This window comes from Phoenix dactylifera, unplaced genomic scaffold (assembly GCF_009389715.1).
Source record: "Phoenix dactylifera cultivar Barhee BC4 unplaced genomic scaffold, palm_55x_up_171113_PBpolish2nd_filt_p 000064F, whole genome shotgun sequence".
Lineage (NCBI taxonomy): Eukaryota > Viridiplantae > Streptophyta > Magnoliopsida > Arecales > Arecaceae > Phoenix > Phoenix dactylifera.
In genome coordinates, this window is record NW_024067673.1 from 965,733 (window position 1) to 992,161 (window position 26,429).

Consider the following 26,429-nt stretch of genomic DNA (forward strand, 5'->3'; position numbering starts at 1 on the left):
TATATATATATATATAAGTATATATATATATATACACACACTCCCCGGGCATGTCCATTCCAACCACTAGCTTTAAGCTTCTATCCTCACAAAATGCCTTGTACTCTCGCTCTCTCCTACTTCCTTTCCCTCTTCCTTCTCCCTTTGTTATCCTCTGGCCCCCATCCCGTATCATCTGCCCGCTGCCACAGTGACGACAAGAAGGCCCTCCTTACCGTCAAGTCTGGCCTCAGCACCACCGGCCGCGTCACCTCCATCGATATCTCTAGAACCAACGCCTCCGCCACCCTCCCCACCTTCGTTGCCGATCTCCCCGGGCCCGATCTCCCCAGGCCATCGATCACCACTTGTCTGATAGGATAAGATAGATTTTTATTTATATATTTTATATTTTTTTACACTTTCTTTTACATGTGGGTTGGATTTTTCTTTAATGGTTGAGTCCAATATGTAATTTTTTTTTTTAATAATAGGGTTAAAAAGTGCAGATACAGAGTTCGAACTTAGGACTTCTGCTCTGATACTATATTGAAATCACTACTTATTTCAGAAACTTAAGTTGATTGGGATCTCTTGGTAAATTTTCTTTTGACTTTCTAGTGTTGCCACTCCGCCCTTCTCAGACTCCCTCATATTTTCTTAAGTTGTGCCTGATTTAGGCATCGAAGGATTCCTCGTCGGACATACTTCGATGAATGGATTTCTTTGGTTTTGCTATTTTAGGTTGGAGTCAGCATCAAAGCATGGCCTAAAGCCATTCTTCCACCATCCAATGCCAACTTATGGGTCTTTGAAATTGAAATTGAAATCACCATCGATCGAGCCTAGCAGTCCACTGAAGCATCGCCGTAGAGATGCACAACAATTCCATTCGATTGCTCCGATCCAGACAACAGATAAAGCTGACATTTTCAGCGACCTCCACCAACTTAGTGTTTGAGTCACACTGGTTCCCAAGGGCAACAGTTCCCTTTTTTTGCTTCTTGGATAAAAGTTGGACAGGGAGGTGCCGGCTATATCTTCACAAAGGGCTGAATTTTCCAAGGATTGAAGCCCTTTTGGCCATCATCTAGTAGGGCCTGGATGGCTAGCTTTAAATTTGAATGGGGGGGATAAAGCAATCAGCCGTTCTCTACTTAGTCAATATAATGCCACCCCTTTCTTCTGTTGAAGGTTTCTAACTTGACTGATCCCTGATGAATATATAAACACAGAGCGGATAAGGATGCCGGAAAAAAGAAGGAAAACGTTCCAATCCGTCATGATAAGGCTGGGCCCTGCCATCACTCCATGATTGACCCGCATGATGGGCATCTCCACATGCATGCGTAACATATAATACACGATCATCTTGCGTCTCATCCAATGCTCTAGTTCTCTCGATGCCAAGAAGCTGTAATCATGAACTCTCCCACCCACTCACCCAGTGCTGACATAGCGAAACTCAGATAATTTTGCCGCAAATCTTCTTCTTCTTCTTATTCTTCTTAAAATGCTTCAACTACATTCCAAGATGATGTATTTTGAGATTTTTGTGTGACGTGTTAGATCTACGTATGCTGCATAGGAATCTTTGGAAATATGTTGGGAACGCCATCTAAACCATAGAAAAAAAGTTTAAAAATTTAATGCCACAGAACTTCAGTTAACACGCCGGTGCATAAATGAGCATCGTTTGCTAAATTTGCTTGGGAGGAGGTTCCAGACATGCACTTGTATGAGTTACTATAATATCCATTCATATTTGCAAACGAGCTCAACTCGGCCGAACAATTGGCCAAGGTTAATTTCTACATCAGATTATCATGGACGGCATGGCTTGGAGGGCTTGAGGTATGGACATATGGGCTGAGAAGGCTGGGCCTGGGCCTGGGCCTGGGCCTATTGATTACAAACCACCACAGCTAGATCCCGGGCTGCTCCTCAGATCAGGCTTTTTGCTCAAAGTCAGCACGACTTACTCAGATCGGGGCCAGACCATGCCGGTTTTGCTCGAGCTTCGGGCTTCGAGCTTAGGTTCAAGCCTCCAACTTTCTTCTTCTTTTTTTTTAATTTTTAAAATTTATATAAAATATTTCAAATTATTTTTAATATTATTAAATATGAATAATTAAATATTGTCAATAACTTCCTATATGTCTATCATCATGTTGAATTTACACAAACAAACAATACGAGAAAAGAGCATTCCATTCCAGTGATGCTGGGACGGGCTTTAATTCTTAAACCGAATTCAGGCCCAATGGTGGATTCGAACGTAGAAAGATGATTTTTTTTTTTGATTAAAAAAAAAAATCGAATCCTCCATTGTAGACCTGATTACGGTTCTGGAATCACCGATTTTGCTTCCACAAAAACCTAGAACCTTAACCGTAATTGAAAATAGTCGGTTCGGTTCCGGTTCTAGAATCGCCGGTCCCGGTTCCGGTTCTAGACGGTTCTGGTTCCAATTCTAAACGGTTTCGATTCCGGTTTTTCAACATAAATTATAAAATTTTGAAAAAAAATAGATTGTGTAATTAATTTGGAAAAAAATTATAAATACAAATAGATTGTGTAATTAATACAAAATGATAATTTGTACCTCATTTTATTATTTACTATCAAAGTAAATTTTAATAATACAACTAGATAACATTATAAAAAAATAATAAGTTACATTAAATAAATTTGGAACTAATTTATTTTATTCTAAATAGAAAAAAAAGAAAAAATTAGGCTTGAACTTAATTAAAATTAAGCTTCCTATGTATCCTCTTGGGGTTTAGAGGAATCAAAACCCTCGTAGTTCACTTACCTTCATAGTTAAGCAATTAACCCCCTTACCTCAATGATCAATCACTATCGTTGCTGCCGACTGTAGACGATCCGCTAGTTCCAATGTCAAATAAGTCTTCATTGTCCTCAAATGTGTTATCTTGTAATCTATGTTCTGTCTTTCTCCAATCGTCAACACATGCTTGGGCTTCCAAGTTATTCGGCCATAAACAAGATCGTCGCTCATCTAAGATTTGGAAATTCAAATGGTCATCATGACCATTTAAATTTTAAGGGAAATGGCGCCATTCTTTTCTCTTTTTTTTTCCAGTTCGAGCCGAAACCGAACCGCCGATTCCGGTTCCGGTTCCGGTTCCGGTTTAGTTCTATCAAACCTGAAACCTTAATCGAACCATATTCCTCAAGGTTCCGGTTCGGTTAAGAACCGTGAGATACGGTTCCGGTTCCGGTTCGGTTCTTTCCGGTTCGGTTCCGATTCGATTTCTCGGTTAGAATCGAACCGTGGTCAGGTCTACTCCATTGGCGTGGAAGATAAAACTCCAATCCTCCTCTTGACCGGGTCAGCATTTTCGTTGATAATTTTATTTTTTCGTTAAAAAAAATAACACTTTCCTGTGATGGCTGATTCGCGTCGCGTGGGTGGATTTGATAAAGAGTGTGAGAGGAGAAACGCCAATCATCGACGCAGAGCCATTTCCAACCTGCTCTACCCGCTCGCAAACCCGGCACAGCCTATGCCACAATTGGATCAGATAACCGACGGTGGGAATTGGATCAGATAATCCGACGCTCATGATCGATCAAGATGAATTGCCTGGTTGAGAGGAAACGGCCGATAAAGTAGAACGAAACCACCCTCAACTGGGCAGAGAGATCATTGACTGGGTCAACATGACACTTGGCAAATCTGCAGCGCCATGTAGGTCAAAAAGACTCGTCGGATGGCATTTCTCACGCACGTATATATATAGACCTGGAGAGGTCGAGCTTCCATCCTTTCCCATGCCCGGTCCCCAAAAAATTATGAAGAAAATGACAGCCGCTGGCACCCTCCCCCCCTTCCTCTCTCTTTTCTTCTTCATCCTTTTGCTATTCTCCAACCCCCTGCCCGTCTCCTCTGTCCGCTGCAACAAAGACGACAAGAAAGCGCTGCTCGGCATTAAGGCCGCCTTCAATAACGGCGACCACTTCGCGTCCTGGACGGAGGAGTCCAGCTGCTGCGAGTGGTACAGCGTCATCTGCGACGCCGAGAGCGGCCGCGTCATGGAACTCAACATCTTCGATGCCGACTTCGCCGGCAGCATTCCTGCCGCCATCGGCGACCTCTCTTACATCCATAGCATCGTCTTCTACAAGCTTCCCAACGTTGTCGGCCCCATGCCCTCCGCCCTCGCCAAGCTCAAGAACTTGGTGTACCTCACCATCAGAGAGACCAACATTTCCGGCCCCGTCCCCGACTTCCTTTCCGAACTCACCGCCCTCAACCAGATCGACCTGTCCTTCAACCGGCTCTCCGGATCCATCCCCTCCTCCCTTGGCGACCTCCACAATCTCACCTCCCTCGACCTCAGCGGCAACCAGCTCTCCGGCACCATCCCGCCTTCATTATTCCAGAAAATTACCATGAAGGAGCCGCCGTCTCTCCGGCTCTCCCACAATGATCTAACCGGCGAGATCCCGCCGGCTTTTGGGAAGGTGGGCTTCTTCGAGATCGACTTGTCGCAGAACCGGCTTACCGGGGACGGCTCTCTCCTCTTCGGCCGATCCAAGCCGACAAGCAAGATCGATTTGTCGAGGAACCAGTTCGAGTTTGATCTGACGCACGTCGAGTTCCCTGAGGCCATCAACGTGGTGAATCTAAACGAGAACAGGATCCACGGGAGCATTCCGGCCCAGATAACGAAGCTGGAGAATCTCCAGCACCTCAACGTAAGTCATAATGACTTGAGTGGACAGATTCCCAGTGGGGGGGAAATGGGGCGGTTCGACGAGTCCCGCTTCCTCCAGAACACGCGTCTTTGCGGAAAGCCTCTCCCGCTTTGCAAGTGAGACCGGGAATGGTTTGGCCATGCTGTTTCTTGGACTCTATAATTTGTATGAATTTGTGTTCAAGCGTACGTGGAAGATGTAGAGGAAGTGTCCGTGACAAGATTTCCGACATGTAGAAACTTAATGTTTAATGAAGAATATTATAATTAAATTACTATTGACCGAGGAGATTGGCTGCTGCTGCGTGTGATCTTTTCTCCAAGTCTTGATTGGGATTTTTTTCTATGGACAGTCATAACAAGATAGCATCCTCATGCGAAATCAGTATTTCCAAAATAAAATTTTATTTTTTGCTTGATTTGAATCCTAATCTTGTAGTATTATAAATGACTGCGGCTGCGAATTGAGAGGCATTCAACAGCAAGTGGCTTTGGAGTCGGCCAACCTAAATTTTATATAGAGGGGCGAAAAACAATATATATCTAGCATAGTTTATAATTTTATAATTTTACTAGTTCTATTGGTCTAATCTACGAATTATACAGATTTAATCTACAAATTGTATAGAATTTTTGGCCCAAATATTTAAATATGTTCCAATGCAATTTAGGAGATACCCACTGCGTCTGATAACATTTAATTTTTTTAGAGAATACTATATATATATATATATATTCCTTTAGAGGAGCGCAATGTGAAGCCCTTTTGATTGCCATAAGTTTTTTCTTAGAAACAATTAAGGCATGATGCAAGGCTGCACTGAACAAATTCCTGTAGCCAAGATGAGCCAAACAAAAGCTTAAAACAAAGTTTGGCATGTACTTCCAAAATTTTATAGTGCAAAAAAAATTCCAATGTGCAAATATAACAATAGTTGCTTTCATCTTGTTTCAGAAAGAAGATCCATCTCTCCCCGCTGGCTTACATAGACCATGCCGCTTTGCTTGCTTAAATATTTAACATTTATCATGTAATATCTTAAACATCCTAAAATTCTCTCAGAACCAATCTTAATAACTAATCTCATTTGGCAAAGCTTTTGAGAAGTTAGAAAATACTTTCTGACCCTCCAAAAATATTTTTTGATGGTATAATAGTGTTTGATTAAAAATCTGAAAAGATTTGGCTGATGATGATGAAAATGCCTATGAACAAATCTCATAATATATTTGATTATATCTCATTATTATATTATAGTAATAATATATTATATTATATCATATCATATTATTATACTATAAAGATAATGATTATATAATATTATTACATTATTATACAAATATTATATATTATAATAAATGCTAATAGATTATCATATCATATCATATTATATTACATTGCAATATTATATCACCTTATATTACATTATAATAATATTATACTATATGATAATATTTTAATATAATATATTATATTATGCTCTATTGTATAAATGCTATGCAATGTACTTTATTGTCATTTTGTTATAGTAAAAATATTTTTTCAGTTTAGTTACCGAACATATGTTAGAAAACACCACTGCCACCAAGAGCTGACTTGACCCCCAATGAGGTGGTGGTGATGCTGTAGTGCCTAATTTTCGAGTTTGTTGGTTGCTGTCCGATCATGGGCAGCTCCTCAATCCCACAACCTTCTTGGTTTTGGTGTCGCTCGCTCATCAAAATCTTTTTTAGGCATACACGGTGGGGGCTTTTTTTTTGTTGGTAAAATGGTTTAATTAGGCTATTCAAGTATAGATACTCCGTGGAAATCGAAAAACAAAATATTTAACAATTGGATAGAATGATTTGTCGAAGAATCCTATAATGTAGATCTAGTATAATTGACTACATAAGACACCATCCAAATCAGTTGTACCATTAACTTCATGTAGATATGTGTGATACTTCAATAGAGAGCAACATGTGTATCATTCGCCAACAATCTTGTAGAAGTTAATAGAATTTGAGTGGCACAAGTCAGCCCCTCCCATGCCTCACACAGTTTCACTATTGTAACTATAACATCAAAGATCATAACACCATTTGCAGCACTTAATAGAGCACCATTAGCAGTCTTGATGATAACGCGTGCTCGACTAAAAGCACATCTCTCCTATGGCCCTGCCCTATTATTTTTCTAATAACTGAGTCATGCTGCTTTGAATATCTACTATGCATTCAATTTAGTAAATAAAATTGCTTTTCCAAAAAAAAATAAAGACTGAAAAGTTACAAAAATAATAGTATAATAGGTAATAATGAGCCCGATCATTTAAACCTTTTCTAGGCTTCGTTTGGGGGAGCTTTTGGAGGGCCAAAAAGCACTTTCTGGTCCTCCAAAAGTATTTTTAAATAAAAACCTCATCTCACCATCTGTACCTCTCCCACCCACCCCCCTCCCTCTCCCCCGCCGCCGCACCCCCTCCCTCTCCCCTGCCACCGCACTGGGGAGGTGCCAAAGAAGAGGAAGACAGGCCGGTCTTTCTCTTTCCGCGGCCGCCGCCGGCCACGATGTCCCCATCACAGATGGAGAGGTGCCGAAGAAGAAGGAGGTCCCTACGGTGGGGAGGTGCTGAAAAAGAGGAAGAAGAAGGGGGTGCCCTCCCCCTTCCTGCGGCCGCCGCCGGTCATGACCCGCTCCCTCCACTACAAGAAAAATAGGTTTTTCCGACGTTTTTTATATCCTTTACCGACGCTATTTAGCGTCGGTAAAAACCCAGCCGACGCAACAGAAAGCGTCGCAAAAGCGTCGGCGATACCTGAGTGGAAAAATTTTTTGCCGACGCTTAAGGAAAGCGTCGACAAAACCTATGCTTTAGCGACGCTTCATGAAGCGTCGGCGTACGTGCTTTTGCCGACGCACTAAAGCGTCGGCTTAAACTGCTAATTCGGCGTCCAGGCTGGGTTTTTACCGACGCTTATATAGCGTCGTCTAAAGCCATGTTTTTACCGACGCTTGAAAGCGTCGGCGATAGCATGCCAGCCCGTGCCAATGGGTGTTTTTAACGACGCTTTAAAGCGTCGGGAGTGTATTTTTTTTTAAAAAAGAAGAAAAACAAAAGCATATTAAGAAATATATTATAGCAATATGAACCTGCATTACATTTACATCAAGATAAATATACAGATCATTCGAAACATTCATATTGTCATATAAGATTAAATTTACATAAGTTTAAAATTACAATGTATTTTAGAAAATATAAGAAAGATACATATAAAACTCCTTAGATAACAGTCTAAAAAATATTAGGGACCGGATTCAGCCCCATCATTATCTCTGCGAGCTGTTGAAGTATCAGAAATCTACAAAAAAAAAAGAAACTTTAGAAGTTAGAAATATGAAAATCATTAATTCATGCAAAATAATAATTATGTAGTCATCAAATACATATAGTTATTTACCTGAGGAGGGAGAAATCGCTGTAACATAGATGAAATATGCTCAAGCTGAGACTGCAAAGTTTGTTGGTTCTGCTTCAGCTCCGCCAACTTTGCCTGATGGCGATCCTTCATATCTTCAATTGTTGCCCGAAGTCTTCTAACTTCTGCATTGTTACTGCCTTCTCCAGCATTTCTTGTATACATGCCCACTGCAGACAACTGAGTGGAGGTAACTCCAACGCCATAACCCCTCACTCGACCATAATGCTCTGGGCCCAATAATTCAGCGAGCACCTGAGCTTTAATATGACTGGTCGCGTCGGATGATGATAACTCTCCGACGCGCTCTGAAATAAGAGTTGTTGCCCTGTCCTATATCTCTCAAAAGAAAAAGTCAAATTAATGTATGCCAATAATAGAACTAATAATAATATCGTTGAAAGATTCAAAGATGAATACATACAACTATATCTCTTGACTCCTCTCGAACAAAACTGCCATCTCGGTGGGTGTGAGTCATCTTATAAAACTCCACCTTACCAGGCTCCCTCCCATTATCATCCATCTACAACAAAAAATATATTGGCAAGCTAGTTATCTTGATACATGCTATATGATAGAATAGTTACAAATAGTTTCAAAGAGTTTCAAAAAAAACTTACGAATTCAGATCTACGCCTAGCATAACTCATCGAGCCTGAAGTATGAGGAACAGTCTGAGAGGCTCGTGCAGCTCTACCAATATTGGAATATGTCTTTCCAAAAAAAGAATAAACAATATAATATATTTAATGTATAAATTTGTAATCTATATTATTAGTAAATACAATCTAAAGTATTGAAAAAATATACACAATCTGAGCTTTCTCGGAAAACCAGTAGTGAACAAGCTCCCTCCACTGATGAGGGATTACATCAGGAGGACAAACATGGGCAACCTCCTCTTCTGTCATACCATCGTGCTTCCAGTCTGCCTTTAACTTGGCCCTATATTCTTTCCACTTGCGATTGACGGACTTCAACATCCAATCATGGCTCTCTTAGGAAGGACAAACTTTTTCTATATCAAAGTCAAGAATGTTATAACAATGATAAATCAAAAAATAAAATTGTGATAGTAAGCAAATTCAATTATTTACCTCAATAACTTTAAGAAGCTCAACCTTATACGAAGGAAGCATTTCATTCCATTTCGTATAGTTGAGTAGACACAACTGATCCTTCCGCGCAACCGATCCTAAAAAAGTCGATAAAATGCTTGCAGCCCTCTTGATAGGCTGCCCCAGTTCATTGCATTGGACGACGATCTTCTTATCCTCACGTAGGCTCCACACGTCCTGTGCTCGAGTGGGTCCTCGTGTCCTCCTCACTCTCCCCAGTCCATCTATAAAAATAAAATAAAATATCCATAGATTGTAAGAAAAATTAATATAAAAATTGTAAATCAAATTACCCTGTATGTGCACATCATCCATATCTGGACAATCAACATGTGGCACGTGCGCAGACTGAGACTCGTGCTGCTGGGGCTCGTCGGGCTGTTGGGACCGTAGGGACTGATCGGAAGAAGATCCCACGGATGTGTGCTGAAACTCAACATCTCTGAATCATTTTTCTCGCGGCATGTTGTTACTCAGTATGCACAAAAAGAAGCAATATTAGTTAAATAATAAATAAAATCTAAATGAATTGCAATAGAATATGTCTGTTTCACTCATCTCTGAAAACTTTTATTAACTTCCCCTCTCACTGAACTTTCTCAAGTAAATGCTAGTAATCTTGTTTTGAAGTTATGCATATAAATGGCAGCATAGATCATTTTGGTCACTAAAATGCTTGTAAATCACAATTTCAGATGTTTACTGTGGCATCCCCCCTAAAATATGCATTTAAATAATATGGCTTTTCCATCTGTCCTCAGAACTAAAATATGCATTTAGATAATATGGCTTTCCCTCTGAACCGCTAACTGAGGACTCCATAAAAATTAGCAACATCTGCTATTTCAAGAGATAAGTGTTGATCAGTTGGTCACAGTTCAATTTTACACTGCAGAAATCCACTTCCCAACTTATATGTTTAAATATGAGCTCCTGAATTACCAGTCTGATTCCAGATTGAACACCAGCCTCTACCTCTCCTTCCCAACTTACTATGAACTTCCAATCAACTTTCATGTTCACAAAATTAGTCAATGAACTTCGCAGCCATAGCTTGGTGGTTGATATCCCACCTGTACGGCAAACACCAGTTACAAAAGAAAACAATATAATCTTCTATTCTCCCACATTAAGTTTGGAAAAACTCTTGATCAAATCTGCATTAAACATGGTTATGTGACAAAAAGAACAATCTCAGTGCTTTGCCTGTACGTCTGGAAGCTGATCAGGAAAACCCATACCGGGAAATATATTATAGTGTTGTTCAGCGATGTAGCACAGGAATCTCTTCTTTGAAAGTTAATTGGCTCCTGGACGGATGTCTGTCAGCATGTCATAGCACTTGAAAAGCAACCTTTCAGTGTATGTTACCATGTTGCTAGTTGAATGTTAATTTTTATACTCTACCTACTAGATATCATCTTCTTTTATACTTCAACTGGAGTCTTCTCGCCTAAAAGTTTCAATTTAAGCTACATGACTTTTTTATTTTTGTTAAAGTCTGGATTAACAACGCGCCACCTTCTTTTCAACAGCAATACATACAAACAGAATCTTGCTGTGTCCTTCTCAAGCACTGCAAGCATGAGAACTTCTTCCAACCCTACATTTCCACTCTTCTTATTTCACACCAGGACTGACAGTGATTTTTCCAAAACTATATTGTTTGCTGACCTGAAAGCTCCATTCTTTCCCCACCTTAAAAGACAGTACAGAACTATTTACCGCATCTTCGCCATTGTTTTCCTCCGTGAAGTTCTGCATAGCGATTCAAGTAGCCTTAAAGGGGGTTAGCAAGTAATGGTTTATATGTACGACCATCTTTACTGCATGGTTTGCCATCCGAAAATGTAACTATACCATTATATTGTTAAACAGTACTGTCAAGATAAGGGCAAATTTTGAAGCCAGATAGCCGTAATTAACTGCTCCTTTTTCTTTAATGGATTTCAGGTCGATATGGTCATAATACCAGCAACAACTGGGCAAATGGGTGTTTTGCCAGGGCATGTTGCAACCATAGCAGAGCTCAAACCTGGGTTGCTTGCTGTGCATGAGGGGAGCGAAGTGACCAAATACTTTGTCAGCAGTGGGTTTGCATAATTATCTATCCTTCCCGTACAAAGAATACAATAATGCATTGTAAAATTAGCACAAAGAATACAATACATTGCAGAAATCTATCCTTCCAGTACAATAATGGCTGCCGATATTTACACTCATTAGTTCAAGAAACCTATAAAGATCGCAAAATTTACCATCTAAACAACAAAAAAAATATTTAGAGATTATAACGCTATCACGAGATCAAAACTGCGAAATTATAACGGAACAAGAAAAATATCTTCCATACCTTCGGCCGGAGATTCGTCGGGAGAAGCGGTTGGAGGAGAGGGTGCGGAGGACGCCGAATGCTGGACCGCCGCCACCGGAGAGGAGGGGACAAAGGTCGGCGCTCAGAAAAATCCTAGAAACCCTAGGTTTTGGAGAGCGTGGAGGCGGAGGAGGGAGGAGCTAGGGTCGGCTAGGGCTTGATATCGATCGAGGATGGGGGAGAAGGGGGGCGGCCGCTGGGTTTTGTTTAGAATTAGTTTTTCGACGACGCGAATACGTACAATACAACGACGCTAATTAGCGTTGTATATTGCCGACGCTTTTTAAAAGCGTCGAGCTTTTTAGGCGCTAGAAAGGAAATCGCCGACGCTTGTATAAAGCGTCGGTAAAAAAGCGTCGGCGAAAACCAATTTTGCTGTAGTGCTCCCGCGTCTGCCATGGTGCGGCCCCTTTTCGGCGCTGTTGGCCTCGCGGGAGGAGAACACTTTCCAGGGGGCAGCCACGGCCGCCGAGACTGTCGCAGGCACCGCCGGCCATGGCTCGGCCCCCTCCCATGGCCACTGCAGCCTGGCCCCCTTCCAGCGCCGCCGGCCGTGCGGTAGGAGAAGAAAGGAGAAGGGGGGAGAGGAAGGAAGGAGAAGAAGAGAAGAAAAAAAGAAAAGAAAAAGAAAAGGAAAAAAGAAGAAGAAAAGGAAAGAAAAAAAAAGAGAAGAAAAGAAAAGAAAAGAAAAAAAAAGAAAAGAAAAGAATAAATAAATACATAAATAAATATTTATATAAATGAATGAATGAATGAATGAATGAATAAATAAGATAATAAATAAATATATTTCATTGAATAAAATAATAAAATAATAAAATAATAAATAAGTGCATAAATAAATATATATATATGAATGAACGTATAAATAAATAAATAAAAAAAATAATGAGTGAGTGGCAAATAATCTGATCTTTATGATATTGATAGGTACAGTAAATTTGTCACTATTGCAAATAGTTAAGTAAAGAGATAATCTGTTAAAGAGATAAATGGTCATTAGAAGGGTAAAAAATTAATTTACACTAATAATTATAATATTTTATACATTTATTGTTGTATCATACTATAAATATAATATTATATTACATTATATCATAATACATTAATATGTTGTGTTAAATAATTTAATATTATATTATATTATGAAAATTAATTTATACTAATAATTATAATATTTTATACCTTTATTATTGTATTATACTATAAATATAATATTATAATATATTATATCATAATACATTAATAGGTTAAGTTAAATAATTTAATATTATGTTATATTATGAGAAATTAATTTATACTAATAATTATTTTATTTTATACCTTTATTATTGTATTATACTATAAATATTATATTTTATTACATTATATCATAATACATTAATATATTATTTTAAATAATTTAATATTATGTTATATTATGAAAAATTAATTTATACTAATAATTATAATATTTTATATATTTATTATTGTATTATATTATAAATATAATATATATTACATTATATTATAATACATTAATATTTTATGTTAAATAATTTAATATTATGTTATATTATGAAAAAATAATTTACTTTAATAATTATATTACTATTATGCTATGCTATGCAATGTCATATTACTATATTATAATAATATTATTTTACATTACAATAATATTATACTATATCGTATGTATTAATATATGTTATATTTTATTATGCTCTGTTGTATAATACTATGCAATGTCGTTTATGGTAATTTTGTCATACAAAAGTACTTTCTCAATTTGTTTACCAAACACATGTTAAAGTGCCACGACACTTTAGAAATATAGTTACTAAATAGCAAACAACTTTTTATAAAAGATCTACTTTAGACAGCTTTACTTCCAACAACTCTACTTTCATCAGCTCTACTGCCAGCAGCTCCCTCAAACAGGAGCCTAGTCATGTACACTGTCGTAGGATAAGGGTCACATTTTGTTTACTAATAACCAAGCTACTTTGAAGGGCGCGCTACTTTGGATACCTACTGAATTTTCAATTTAGTAAATAGAGATTGCTTAAAAGTAAATAAAGATTGAAAAAGTTACAAAACAATAATACGATAAAAGCTGAAGCATCTTTGGAACCTGTTGGGGGAAAAACCCCAAGTCATACCGCCACGGAGACGCTCGACCAAAGAGCGCCGACCATAGAGTTGCTCGGCCAAAGGGTGCCGACCAGGGAGGTGCTCGACTAAGGGGCGCCGACCAGAGAGAGCACCAAGAAGAGGCGCCCAGCCAAAATAATCAAAGTAGGGATGCTCGGCTAAAAAGAGCCGACCAGAGGATGCCGATCAGAGAAGCGCTCGAACTAGAAAGTGCCGACCAAAGACAAAGCGCCAAATAGAGGCGCTCTGTTAGAAGGTGCTCGCCTGAAGGGCGCCGACCAGGAGTACTCAAGCAGCCCCGCCACAGGGCGCCCCATTGGGCGACCAGCTCGGCTCGGCACCCCTGCCGAGCCGATGCCTTAACTAAATATTCAACCTCCGCCTAAAGTCCAAGGGACTTGACAACTTCTACAGCTTGCAACCTGCCGCTATCTCCAAGCCATCAAGGCATAAGATCTCCGCAGGCATTCGGCACGACCTGCCATTAATGCATGAGACTCCCTCAAGTCTCCGATGCACTCAGTCATTTAATGAACACGGCCCAAGACGATCTCCGGATCACTGAACCATCAGAGCGTATGGCTCTACCTGACCGCCGGTTCATTCGGTAATAAATGCACTTACCATCCACGGACCCCAGGCCCACCACGGCCGGCGGTTCAACAACTCCAACAGGCCCGATCGACCGTGACAACTCCCTGGTTCCGGTCTGATTCGGTCCCGTTCGCCACTACGCCATTAATGGGCCAAATCGTGCCCAATTATTACAAAACAGGACAAACCTCCTGTCACCTCCCAGGTAACAAAAATCCTTCTATAAAAGGAAACCTGGGGGGAAAAAGGAGGGACCCCAACAAAAAAACTCCCTCGAAACTGAACCCTCCTGGACTGGGTGGAAGGAAGCACAGACACAATTGATGACATAATCCCCTTCATCTTCTGGATCTTATCCAAATATCCTCTGTGTCTTCTCCACATACTCTCTTCCCTGCTCTCTCCACATACTGGCCCCCTCTGACTTAGGCATCGGAGGGCCGGCGCCGGGGAGCCCGGCCACCGGTTTTTCTTGCAGGGCACGCACCCACGCCCCACGGTGGAGGACGCAGCCGGCCGGCGCACCGCCGTCCGCCCCCTGTAGCAGCGGAGCTCCTCCTTCTCCGGCTTCGCGGCGGCCCCCGGGTCCAATTTCCAGCAACAGTTGGCGCTAGAGGAAGGGCCCGAGTTCGCTGCCATGAAGCTAAGAAGCAAAGGGGCTTCCAACGCCTCTCGACGTCCTCCACCTAGTCCTGAGCGTTCCGTTCGGAACTCACCACCCCCGGCCGAGTCAGCGCCTCAAGTTCGACCGGAGCAGTTTGATGCCCTGGCGCAGCAAGTGCAGGCGTTGGCTACCGCCGTCCAAAGCTTGCAACCCAGGGGCATTCCAGCGGCACCGCCGCCTCCGGCTCCAGTCCAACCGGAGCCTCCTACAAGCGGACTTCCCCTTCGAGGTCAGGACTCCCAAGTCCAGGCCTCCCTATGGAGAGAGCACCCAGCCAGGGGCCACGGAGGCTGGCCACAGCCTTCAGAAGCTGAGTCGGTTCCAGGGCAACCTGCGCTCGAACGAACCGCTGCAGCGATCCTCCAGAATGATGAACTCGACAAGAAGGTCGAGAAGTTGGAGCGCCAAATCCAGGCACTCCACGGAAGGAAGTCGGGGCGTGATGGTGACTTTGAGTTTACTACGAAGTCGCCCTTCTCCCCGGAGATTGAAAGTGAACCGATTCCGCTACGGTTCAAGATGCCCCAGGTGGAGCCCTACAACGGCAAGGCTGATCCCCTTGACCACCTGGAGAGTTACCGGGTCTTAATGGCCCTACAAGGAGCCTCGGAGGCCATGATGTGCAAAGCTTTTCCGGCGACACTCCGAGGGCCAGCCCGACTTTGGTTTACCGGGCTGAAGCCGAGTACTGTCTCTTCCTTTGAGCAGCTTGGCAGACAATTTGCTGGCAACTTCGCCGCCAGCCAACCCCAGCGGCGGACGTCCGACTCCCTCCTAGACATTAAACAAAAGGAGGGAGAATCCTTCAAGGAGTACTTGGACCGGTTCACCGCCGCAACATGGGAGGTCCGGGAGCTTGACCAGTCCATCGCCATGTCAGCACTGAAGACTGGAGCCCGGTCTTACAGATTCCTCTTCTCGATTGAGAAGAATTTTCCCGCGGACCTCACCGAGATGTTTGCTCGGGCGCGAAAGTACGCCAAGGCGGAGGAGGCCGTGGTAGTCAGGCGGGGCGGGACCGAGCAGAACCCCAAGAAGAGACGCCGCGAGGAGCGCAGCCATCCCAGAAGCCCGTCTCCGCGACGAGCCAAGAATCCGCCCCGCCCGAAGAGTCCACCCCGGCTGAGGGGACCGCCACGGCAGAGGTCACCACTCCGCCCGAGGTTCCCACTGCAAGCCCCTGCACCCGAAGGGAGGTATGAAAGATATACTCCCCGCCACGGCAGAGGTCACCACTCCTCCTCGAAGCGCCTGCGCGCCTCTGAAGCCATCTCCTTTTCAGATGATGATCTAGAGGGAGTCGAAACTCCCCATGATGATGTCGTGGTCGTCTCCATGATTATAAATAGATTCGATGTAAAACGCATCTTAGTTGATAATGGAAGCTCGGCGAATGTTTTGTACTTTGGTGCATATTGTAAAATGGGGATGACCAAAAAACAGCTGCGGAGGATGAATGCCCCGTTAGTTGGATTTACTGGAGATTTAGTCCCAGTAGAGGGCGAGATCGACCTTTTGGTCACAGCCGGGCTCGCCCCCCGCGAAAGTACTGTGGGGATGAGCTTCCTCGTGATACGCCTTCCCTCGGTCTACAATGCCATCCTCGGAAGGCCAGGCCTCAACGCCCTCCGAGCGGTGGTCTCAACTCGCCACTTGCTTATGCGATTCCCCACCAGCCAGGGGGTCGGCGAAGTTCGAGGAGACCAAATAGTGGCAAGGCGATGCTACCTGGCGACCCATGAGGCAGAGCGACCCGCCGAGGTGCCTGCCCCAGCGACTGACCGGCCCTCAACCGAGGTTATGGAGGCACGGGTCGACCCTCAGAAAGAGCGGGTAGAGCCTGGTGAGTTACTGATCCAAGTTCCCTTACAAGAGAACTTCCCTGAGCTAACCGTGCAGGTCGGTTCTGGCCTCGATGAGCACGAGAGGAGTCGTCTCGTCAATTTCCTGCGAGACAACATGGATGTCTTCGCATGGTCGCCTGCAGACATGCCAGGGATAGATCCAGAGATCATGGTCCACTGGCTCCAAGTAAAGCCGACCAGCAAGCCTGTGCGGCAGAAGAAGCGAGGTGCCGCCCCTGAGCGCCAGCGAGCAGCAGCCGAGGAGGTCAGTAAGCTCCTTGAAGCCGGCTTCATTCGGGAGATAGCCTACCCGGAGTGGCTCGCCAATGTGGTCCTCGTCAAGAAAGCCAACGGGAAGTGGCGTATATGTGTGGACTACACCGACCTGAATAAAGCCTGCCCGAAGGACAGCTTCCCACTTTCCAACATCGACCAGCTCGTGGACTCCACCTCGGGTCACGAGCTGCTGGCATTCATGGACGTCTTTTCCGGATACAACCAGATCCGCATGGCGTCAGAAGGCGAGGAGAAGACCGTCTTTATCACCGACGGGGGAACCTACTGCTACAAGGTGATGCCGTTCGGCTTGAAAAATGCCGGGGCAACTTATCAAAGGCTGGTCAGCCGGATCTTCAAAGATCAAATAGGCCGGAATATGGAAGTCTATGTGGATGACATGCTGGTGAAAAGCAAGGTGGCGCAAGATCATATAGCCGACCTCAATGAAGCATTCTCCACACTCCGAAAGTACCAGATGAAGCTCAATCCAGCCAAATGTGCATTCGGGGTGACCTCCGGCAAATTCCTCGGCTTCATCATTACACAGCGAGGAATTGAGGCCAATTCAGAGAAGATCCGAGCCCTCCAAAAGATGACGCCCCCCCAGGACGGTCAAGGAGGTACAACGGCTCACAGGCCGAGCTGATGCTCTCGGGAGATTCATCTCCCGCTCGGCTGAGCGCTGCCTTCCATTTTTTGCAGCCCTCAAAAAGCCGAAGAACTTTTTATGGTCGGACGAGTGCCAGCAATCTTTTGAGGAGCTCAAGCATCTCCAGGCTTCCCCTCCCCTGCTCACAAAGCCACAACAGGGTGAGATCCTCTACTTATATCTAGCCGTCTCCCCAGTTGCAGCAAGCTCGGTCCTGATCCGAGAGGAGGGCAAACTTCAAAAGCCAGTGTATTACACCAGCCGGGTCTTGAGGGACGCCGAGACCCGATACACCAAGCTCGAGAAGACCGCCTATGCTCTGGTCATCTCGGCTCGAAGGCTCCGACCCTACTTTCAAGCCCATACAGTGGCTGTGCTGACCGACCAGCCGGTCAAGCAGATCCTGCAGAGATCAGACCGTGCGGGTCGGATCACCAAATGGGCCATTGAGCTCGGGAAATTCGACATCGAGTACCGACCCAGACCGGCAATCAAAGCACAAGCACTCGCAGACTTTATAGTCGAGTGCACCATACCGGATGAGGTCGAACCCGAGCCAGAGCCACCCACGGAGCAGGCCCCGAGTTTGACATGGACTCTGCATGTCGATGGCTCTTCAAACTTGGGGGGTAGCGGAGTAGGGCTCATTCTCACCAGCCCAGAAGGGGTGGTCGCCGAGCAAGCCTTGCGCCTGGAGTTTCCCGCCTCTAATAATATGGCGGAGTACGAAGCGCTCGTCGCCGGGCTTAAGCTAGCCAAGGAGCTAGGAGTGAAGGACTTGAAGGCCTTCAGTGATTCTCGGCTCGTCGTCAACCAAATTACGGGCGACTTTGAAGCTAGAGACCCGACCATGCAGAAGTATCTTCAGAAGGTACGGAATCTCGCCTCGACCTTGGACTCTTTTCACATCCAACATGTTGCCAGGTCGGAGAATCTCAGGGCCGACCAGCTATCAAAGTTGGCGTCCTCTCGCATGAGCAAGCTTCCCAAGGAGGCAGTACTAGAGTATCTCCAAAAGCCCAGTATAGACGAGACCGAGCAGACCCTCTGCACTGAGTTCGAGCCAAGCTGGATGGACGAACTCATCAGCTACCTGCAAGACGAAGTCCTCCCCACTGACGAACAAGAGGCTCGCCGGATCAAATGCCTCGCCACCCGATACATACTGTACGAAGGAAAGCTCTATCGAAGATCCTTCACCTCTCCCCTCCTCAGATGCCTTCGCCCAACGGAGGCCGATTATGCCCTGCGCGAAGTCCATGAGGAAATTTGTGGAAATCCTCTGGGAGGGCGAGCGTTGGCCCACAAAATTCTGCGTCAAGGATACTACTGGCCGACACTCCAGAAGGATGCTATGGGCTTCGTTCAAAGATGTGACCGGTGCCAAAGGAACGCCAATGTTCAGCACCGGCCCTCGGCTCCCTTGACTTCGATCAGCTCCCCTTGGCCTTTTGCCCAGTGGGGAATTGACATCCTTGGGCCATTTCCACTGGCCACCGGGCAAAGGAAGTTCCTGGTCGTCTCCATCGACTACTTCACAAAGTGGGTGGAAGCTGAGCCCCTCGCCCGGATCACCGAGCAGAAGATGCGAGATTTCGTCTGGAAGTTCATTATCTGCAGATTCGGACTTCTCCGCATCCTCATTTCTGACAACGGTCGCCAGTTCGACAACATCCACTTCAGAGAGTTCTGCTCCGAGCTTGGCATTGACCATCGCTTCACCTCGGTCGCGCACCCTCAGACGAACGGAGAAACCGAGGTAACAAATCGTACTATTTTGCAGGGTCTCAAAGCCAGGCTCGACAAATCCAAAGGACAATGGGTCGAAGACCTATATAATGTCCTGTGGGCTTACCGGACCACGTTCCGTGTCCCCACCGGCGAGACTCCCTTCAACCTAACATATGGAACGGAGGCCGTCATCCCACTGGAGATTGGGCTTCCCTCTCCAAGAGTCGAGCATCATGATGCCAGCTCCAACTCTCCGCAGCTCAGAAGCAACCTCGACTTGATCGAGGAAACAAGGGAGGCCGCCCGAGTTCGTATGGCGAGGTACCAGCAAAAGACAGCTCAGTACTACAACGCCAGGGTCAAAATCAAATCTTTCAGACCAGGGGACCTTGTCCTCAGAAGAGCTGAAGCCTCCCGACCAACTGAGCAAGGGAAGCTGGCCCCAAACTGGGAAGGACCATACCGAGTCACGCGCATCCGCCGACCCGGGACTTATCAGTTAGAGTCCCTAGACGGGACTCTCATTCCGCGGAGCTGGAGCTCTGAAAATCTCCGCGTGTACCATCAGTAGAACCCTAAGGGGTTCCCCATTATTCAATTATTGAATTTCGTTTTATGAATTCCATTTTATAATAAACTTATGGTCCGCATACTCATTTTGAGCTCACCGATTTTCCTGATTATCTCATGGTGTCAGGTTTATTTCTCCTACCCTGACCACGGTCAGGATGCCCTGCCACAACGGGATGCCCCGATCCGTCGGGATGGCCCGAGACGTCGGGATATGAGTAGCGGTCCTCTCTGACCGGACGAGCCCGGCTCGTGCTCCATCGGCTATGAGTTAGCGGTCCTCTCTGACCGGACGAGCTCGGCTCGTGCTCCATCGGCTATGAGTTAGCGGTCCTCTCTGACCGGACGAGCTCGGCTCGTGCTCCTACCCTGACCACGGTCAGGATACCCTGAGACGTCAGGATGCCCCAATATATTGGGATGCCCTGCCACAACGGGATGCCCCGATCCGTCGGGATGGCCCGAGACGTCGGGATATGAGTAGCGGTCCTCTCTGACCGGACGAGCTCGGCTCGTGCTCCATCGGCTATGAGTTAGCGGTCCTCTCTGACCGGACGAGCTCGGCTCGTGCTCCTACCCTGACCACGGTCAGGATGCCCCGAGACGTCGGGATGCCCCGATCCGTCGGGATGCCCCGAGACGTCGGGATGCCCCGGCTATAGGGACGCCCGAGACGTCGGGATATGAGTAGCGGTCCTCTCTGACCGGACGAGCTCGGCTCGTGCGCCATCGGCTATGAGTTAGCGGTCCTCTCTGACCGGACGAGCTCGGCTCGTTCTCCATCGGCTATGAGTTAGCGGTCCTCTCTGACCGGACGAGCTCGGCTCGTGCTCCTACCCTGACTACAGTCAGGATGCCCCGAGACGTCGGGATGCCCCGGCTATAGGGATGCTCGAAACATCGAGATGAGTAGCGGTCCTCTCTGACCGGACGAGCTCGGCTCGTGCTCCATCAGCTATGAGTAGCGGTCCTCTCTGACCGGACGAGCTCGGCTCGTGCTCCATCAGCTATGAGTAGCGGTCCTCTCTGACCGGACGAGCTCGGCTCGTGCTCCATCAGCTATGAGTAGCGGTCCTCTCTGACCGGACGAGCTCGGCTCATGCTCCATCGGCTTCAGCCAACAAGCTCGGCCCGCTCTTTATCGCTGGATCTCTGCCGACGTCCCCAAAGAACGGAGTCTGAGCGGAGAAGTGTCTTCAGTCGCCTCGGCGCAAGGACGCACACGGTACAAAGTACCCATTTACTTAATGTTTCTACATTAATGTTTCTACATTATCTATTCTGTTCTCGGATTTTTCTCTACCGACGTCCCCAAAGAACGGAGTCCGAGCAGAGAAGCGTCTTCAGTCGCCTCGGCGCAAGGACGCACACGGTACAAGGTACCCATTTATTTAATGTTTTTACATTATTTTATCTATCTTTGGATTTCTCTGCCGACGTCCCCAAAAAACGGAGTCTGAGCAGAGAAGTGTCTTCAGTCGCCCCGGCGCAAGGACACACATGGTACAAGGTACCCATTTAATGTTTCTACATTAATGTTTCTACATTACCTATTCTGTTCTCGGATTTTTCTCTGCCGATGTCCTCAAAGAACGGACACCGAACAGAGGAGCGTCTTCGATCGCCTCGGCGAAGGAGTGCTCATGACACCAGCACATTATTATGCAAAGTCCGGCGAATCCCCGTCACGAGCTGACGGGCGTTCGACCTATTCGTTGGAAACGAACGTGGTCCGCCCTGGCAACGCGAGGATTGAAAATCGGTAACTTCGCTGAAGTTTAAGTCCTGGTGACCGCCTTAGGGCTCGGTCAAGTCCTGGACTAGGCTCGGAAAAACTCTCCGAGCCCAAATCCTTGGTATAAGCACAAGCGCTGCTATACCACTAGTTGAAGGACCGAGCAATGGAGCTCGGCAAGCCAAACTTAAACTCAAACCCTGTGGCGGGAAAAGCTGAGGCCCTAGAGCCCATATCCTCGGAACCTAAAACGGATCCGAGCAGAAAAACTTGGACTATGACAGACGAGTTTCCAAAAAAGAAATGTATATTCATTTCAAAAAGGCCCGTAGGCTAAGTACAAAATTCGGGTTTGGCCCTTACAAGTATGGGAGGCCATTCCGACTTTACAAGAAATAACAAAAATTACATCAAAGGCTCGAGCTCGACCACCTCGGCCTCGGCAGTACCGGAAGTGGTTGACTCAGCAGCCGGGACCTCTTCGGTGGCCTCGGCAGCAATGGGGGTAGCCTCGGAGGCGACCTCGGCAACTTCGGGGACGGCTCCGGCCGCCTCGGCCAGACCTCCCTGGTCGACCTCCGGAGTCTCTGCCTCCGCCTCCGCCCCCGGCCTTTCGACCCCTGCTCCCGGTTTGAGCAGGTTTACATCAAAATCCGGGAGAAGCCGCCGCAACTGGTTGCGGAAATCCCGGAAGCCTTGGATTAGCCCGTTCACGCCCTCCTCTGCCATGAGTTCGCGAAACTCCTCCGACTCGCGGAAGAGCTTCACTGCATTTTGGGCGTTCTCCCGGGCCTCTATCTCCCGGGCCTCGTGGTATGCGGCTCTCCGCTCGAGGCCCCTCAGCTCCTGCTCGAGCTCCGAATGTCGGAGGCGGGCATTCCCCACCTCCTGCTCGCGGGAGGCCAACGCCTGCTCGGCTTTGGCCAATCGAGCCTCTGCGGCGCGCAGCTCGGACCTCGCCAATGCGTGCGCGCCCTTCTCTTCATCGAGCTCAGCGGTCAGAGCTCGAATCTTTTCATCGGATGCTCCGACCTTTCCTTGGAACACCTGTCGTTCGGCCTCAGAGGCCTGGTATTTCTCCTCGGAGGCCTGGTACTTCGCCTCGGCGGCCGTGTACCTCCTCTGGGCCTCCTCGTAACTGCGCTGGCACCTCTGGGCCTTCTCCCGGTATTCTTGGACTAGGTGCATCAGCATCTCTGTCTCGTGCAAATGCTGTAAAAGAGACGAAAAGAAAAACATAAGGCGCCACTAGTACAAAATCTATACGGATTACACAAGTGGAAGATTTTACTTACCCGGACGGCGTTGCAGCGGGTATAGTCCATGAAAGCATTATAGCTCATGGACTGCATCATTGCCCGGTCGGCTGGGAGCAGCGCGACCCGGAATACCTCCAGCGCTACTCGAGGGTTTTCGAGGGCTGAATCACCCTCGAACACCGACCAGGTGGGTGCAAGGGGCACCCGTCCCCCCGAGCCCGATGGGCCCGGAAGGCCAGCATCAGCTGGCCTAGGTAGAGCCGACCCTGAAGCTCCCTGACTGCTCCCCGGTTCGGAGCTAGGGGGCTGGGGTCGGACGAGCGGCTGATCTGACCGCCGCACAACTATAGCGGGGCGTGCAAGCACGGGACCCGCTGAACTCCTCCCCTGGTCGGCAACTGGAGCGTCCTGCCGACCAGGGATCTGCGCCAAGGGCGCCGGGCATGGGGGCGCCATCGGGGCTCCTCTGGAGCCCGAGCCCTCGGAACCCGCGCCCTCTCTCCGATCAGCCTCAGGGCGCGCGGGCTGAGAAGGACCCGCCTCGGAGTCAGCGGGGCGAGAAGGCCCCGCCTCGGGATGCGCAGGGCGGGAAGGACCCGCCTCGGCCACCGCTGCCGCCGAGGGAGTCGAGGTTGCCGAGACCTTTTGCTTCTTTCTCGGCTCGGTGGGCTCTCCCGAGAGCTCGGCCGCTCTCTTCTGGAAGCGGGCGTAAAGAACTTCGCTTTTCGTCACCATCTTTGCGATGTCTGCAAAGACGAACAAAATTAGAACATTAGAACAATAAGGAAATAAAAGGTTGCTGTAACTATCCTTACCCTGAGGACGTGCCGAGCTCAGGCCCACGTTCACCAGAGCGTCCTCGCTAATGAGGCCGTTCAGCAAAATCCCGTCCCCAAGGCTGCGGATGGTGTCAAGGATCTCCTGCTCACGCGGAGAAAGCTGGGGGGGCCTGTTGATGGACTTAAGCTGGGCCGGCCTCCACCTGGGGTCAAACCCCCAGGACCGTTCAGAGCCCAGAAAGAAGAATTTCTCCTTCCAGCCATGAATGGATGAGGGGGCACCATGAAAGAGTGGCCGACCCGCCCGAAGGGCGATGTAGAGCCACTCCCCGTCTCCCGGATTCGACTTAAAAATAAAAAGTCGCCGGAAGATGTTGACAGAGGTAGGAATCCCCTGCAGTAAACACAGTGACAGGAAGCCCATCACTGTCCTCCAGGCATTCGGAGTGAGTTGCGCCGGAACCAACTGGCATACCGCCAGCAACTCATTCACGAAGCTGTGAAGAGGAAATCGGAGGCCGGCCCAGAGTGACTCTGAGTGCACTCCGATCCGGCCTACCGGAGGATCGGTTATCCGATCCCTTCGCCTGGCGGGTTCCAAACGGAACCCGTGAAGAGGGAAAAACCACTCTTCGGTCATCTCGACCTCCAGGACACTCATGGTGGACACTACTTCACTAGGCAAAGAACCCATTGCAAGAGAGAGAAATCAAAAAGAAGGGGGACCTGGGGAAGATGCCGGAGAAAAGGGACTTCGGTCTGAGGAAGATTGGAAGAATAGGAAGCTGGAAGCAGAAAGCAATAGAAAGAGGACAGGGGGCCGGGGGAGAGTTTATATAGACCTCCCCAACGGCCCGGATCAGCGAATAAAACGCTGCGTCCCGGTTAGATGATAACACGTGTCGGTCTAAAAGACAGAACGACGCATTTAATTAGGGCTAGCGCTTCGAACATCGAAGCGCCCCATCGGATTGTGCGGAAAGGCGTCCGCAATCGAAGATCGTGCGGCCCCATCATGAGCCCACGACGCGAGGACGCTTCGCAAAAGGTGTCTCAATAATGAGGCTTTTCGGGAAAGAAGAGATGCCGCCTATTAAAGGCACCTCGAAGCTTCCGATAATTCAAAACGCGCAGTAAATCGAAATTTTCGGAATTCGTAATGCCCCAACTAAAGCTACTTCCCGCACTCCAGCTGGTAGCCAACTGGAACTCGGAAGTCGGGGGGTAGTGTTGGGGGAAAAACCCCAAGTCATACCGCCACGGAGGCGCTCGACCAAAGAGCACCGACCAGAGAGCTGCTCGGCCAAAGGGTGCCGCCCAGGGAGGTGCTCGACTAAGGGGCGCCGACCAGAGAGAGCGCCAAGAAGAGGCGCCCAGCCAAAATAATCAAAGTAGGGATGCTCGGCTAAAAAGAGCCGACCAGAGGACGCCGATCAGAGAAGCGCTCGAACTAGAAAGTGCCGACCAAAGACAAAGCGCCAAATAGAGGCGCTCTGTTAGAAGGTGCTCGCCTGAAGGGCGCCGACCAGGAGTACTCAAGCAGCCCCGCCACAGGGCGCCCCATTGGGCGACCAGCTCGGCTCGGCACCCCTACCGAGCCGATGCCTTAACTAAATGTTCAACCTCCGCCTAAAGTCCAAGGGACTTGACAACTTCTACAGTTTGCAACCTGCCGCTATCTCCAAGCCATCAAGGCATAAGATCTCCGCAGGCATTCGGCACGACCTGCCATTAATGCATGAGACTCCCTCAAGTCTCTGATGCACTCAGTCATTTAATGAACACGGCCCAAGACGATCTCCGGATCACTGAACCATCAGAGCGTATGGCTCTACCTGACCGCCGGTTCATTCGGTAATAAATGCACTTACCATCCACGGACCCCAGGCCCACCACGGCCGGCGGTTCAACAACTCCAACAGGCCCGATCGACCGTGACAACTCCCTGGTTCCGGTCTGATTCGGTCTCGTTCGCCACTACGCCATTAATGGGCCAAATCGTGCCCAATTATTACAAAACAGGACAAACCTCCTGTCACCTCCCAGGTAACAAAAATCCTTCTATAAAAGAAAACCTGGGGGGAAAAAGGAGGGACCCCAACAAAAAAACTCCCTCGAAACTGAACCCTCCTGGACTGGGTGGAAGGAAGCACAGACACAATTGATGACATCATCCCCTTCATCTTCTGGATCTTATCCAAATATCCTCTGTGTCTTCTCCACATACTCTCTTCCCTGCTCTCTCCACATACTGGCCCCCTCTGACTTAGGCATCGGAGGGCCGGCGCCGGGGAGCCCGGCCACCGGTTTTTCTTGCAGGGCACGCACCCACGCCCCACGGTGGAGGACGCAGCCGGCCGGCGCACCGCCGTCCGCCCCCTGTAGCAGCGGAGCTCCTCCTTTCCCGGCTTCGCGGCGGCCCCCTGGTTCAATTTTCAGCAACAGAACCTAACCTGTTTGGTACGCTTGGTAATTATTTTACACATAAAATATAACTCATAAAATACATTGTTGGGGGTAAAGGTG

At 47.3% G+C, this 26,429-nt stretch overlaps 1 protein-coding gene across 1 annotated transcript; it reads left to right on the forward strand.

Moving 5' to 3' along the window:
* Window positions 1–3,777: 3,777 nt before the first annotated feature.
* Window positions 3,778–4,993, forward strand: LOC103719703 (polygalacturonase inhibitor-like). Its single transcript, XM_008809071.2, has one exon. The coding sequence runs from the start codon at window positions 3,781–3,783 to the stop codon at window positions 4,825–4,827; it is 1,047 nt and encodes a 348-aa protein (XP_008807293.2). The 5' UTR covers window positions 3,778–3,780; the 3' UTR covers window positions 4,828–4,993.
* The last annotated feature ends 21,436 nt before the right edge of the window (window positions 4,994–26,429 follow it).